The 1,681-nt window shown below is 34.9% G+C and overlaps 1 protein-coding gene across 1 annotated transcript; it reads right to left on the bottom strand.

Moving 5' to 3' along the window:
- Nucleotides 1–371: 371 nt before the first annotated feature.
- Nucleotides 372–932, bottom strand: LOC131250065 (protein PXR1-like). Its single transcript, XM_058250730.1, has one exon. It carries the CDS (start codon nt 904–906, stop codon nt 550–552), a length of 357 nt encoding a protein of 118 aa, XP_058106713.1. The 5' UTR covers nt 907–932; the 3' UTR covers nt 372–549.
- Nucleotides 933–1,681: the final 749 nt, after the last annotated feature.

Genomic DNA, 1,681 nt, shown 5'->3' with positions numbered 1-1,681 from the left:
GGTTGGAAAAGCTTGATAACAGTAGACATTCAATGTAAAGAGTGCCCCACCTGATGAATAGACTGCCCTAATTTTTTCACTATTGGGAGTAACTTATCAACTCCAAGATTAGTACCTGTGCTGCTTATAAAGTTGTGTATTGATGCCGAGGGCTATCATTTTATATCTTCTTTTTCATTTTCTGGCAAATGTGCATTTGGTTGCTCCAAATATCATAAAATTTCATGATATTTTTTACCAAATTAGACTGTTGTCATATATTGAGATCCAGATGCATCTTAAGCAAGTAGATTAAATTATAGAAAAACATAGAAATATAGAATCTTTTTTTATAAATACACCAAACGACCAAACATTCTCTAATTAGAGGATCAAGTTTCAAAATTGTAGATCTAAAAAATCAAAAACATAATATCATAATTAATTTCCAAAGTTATGGTTTATTTGAGATCACTATCAAACCCTGTTTTAAATTACCATCATCTGCATGTGTCATTTTGGAAATTCTCGATTCCCTTTAATCAGAGACACACTCCAAGGGAAGCTTGGCTAACCGTCAACCGCTGTTGATTTCCCAGCGCCTTGCTCGGCTTCCTTGAGCAACTTCAGAATCTCTGCTTTCTTTATTGCCAAGTCCTCCATCTTGGCGTCAAGCTTCTTTAATTTGAGCTTTAGCGTCGCTGGGTCAGTCGATTTCTCTTTACCCTCTTTGCCTTTATCCTTTTTTTTCTTCTCTTCCTTGCCTCCATTTTCTTTATCTTCGTGACCCCCTTCATCTTTGTTCTTCTTCTTCTTCTTCTTCTCGTCTTTCTCTTTCTTTTCTTCTTTCACGTTCTTGCTATCTTCATCCTTGTGTTTCTCTTCCTTAGAAGTTTTCTTACTATCTGATTCCTCTTTGTCTGCCATATGGTAATCTACAATAAAAACAAGTGTTTTTTTTTAAAAAAAAACCTTAATGTTTCCTTTTCAAGATGCGAAAGTACAGTATGCTACAAGACATTCCAATGTATTGCTGTTGGTTTGTGGTACATCGATATATAGGATCTTGCAATCATCGAAATTTTTTCTTACTATTGCGCATCCATGGCAAAGCCCACCATATAAATGGTTTTGATGATTGTGACATTACCCCAAATCAATCGGTAACAGCCACGAACTTAAAAATATCAATAGATCAAGGATAGAAGTTATTGGTTCAATTACGCGTTAGTATGTGATCATATAATATCATATCATCATCATCTGTCCTAACTAATTGGGGTCAGCTACATGAATTACATGCACTTATATAGGAATACAGGGATGATGTGTATGCTTTTGCATTGGTAAAATGTTCTAGTATGTCTACCGAAGTGTGCATAAGGAATGATTCCCGATAGGACTTGTTTTATAGAAACGGCTAAGTGGTTGATGCTTTAAAATCAAAAATATCCTCGATGGATTTTCAAGTACTTTTTTCTCTAATGCAAGCTTCTTATTATATATATTTTTTAAATAACTGTTTATGAAACAACAAGTTGCATGCAAACAGAATGAATAGGTTAGTTCCATGAAGCTACATCCAATAAAAACTTTTCCACGCCAAGCTTATCAATCAAATTTACATTTGGAGGGACATCCAGTCCATCCATCATTTTCCTGCCCTAATGTTCTACCGTTTCCCAAACATCAGTTGAATCCA

The sequence above is a fragment of the Magnolia sinica genome, chromosome 6 (genome assembly GCF_029962835.1).
Source record: "Magnolia sinica isolate HGM2019 chromosome 6, MsV1, whole genome shotgun sequence".
Taxonomy (NCBI): domain Eukaryota; kingdom Viridiplantae; phylum Streptophyta; class Magnoliopsida; order Magnoliales; family Magnoliaceae; genus Magnolia; species Magnolia sinica.
This window is presented reverse-complemented; position numbering and strand designations above follow the sequence as displayed.

Excerpts from the sequence above, each read along its gene's own strand:
- LOC131250065 (XM_058250730.1), bottom strand. The coding sequence starts at position 906 with ATGGCAGACAAAGAGGAATCAGATAGTAAGAAAACTTCTAAGGAAGAG.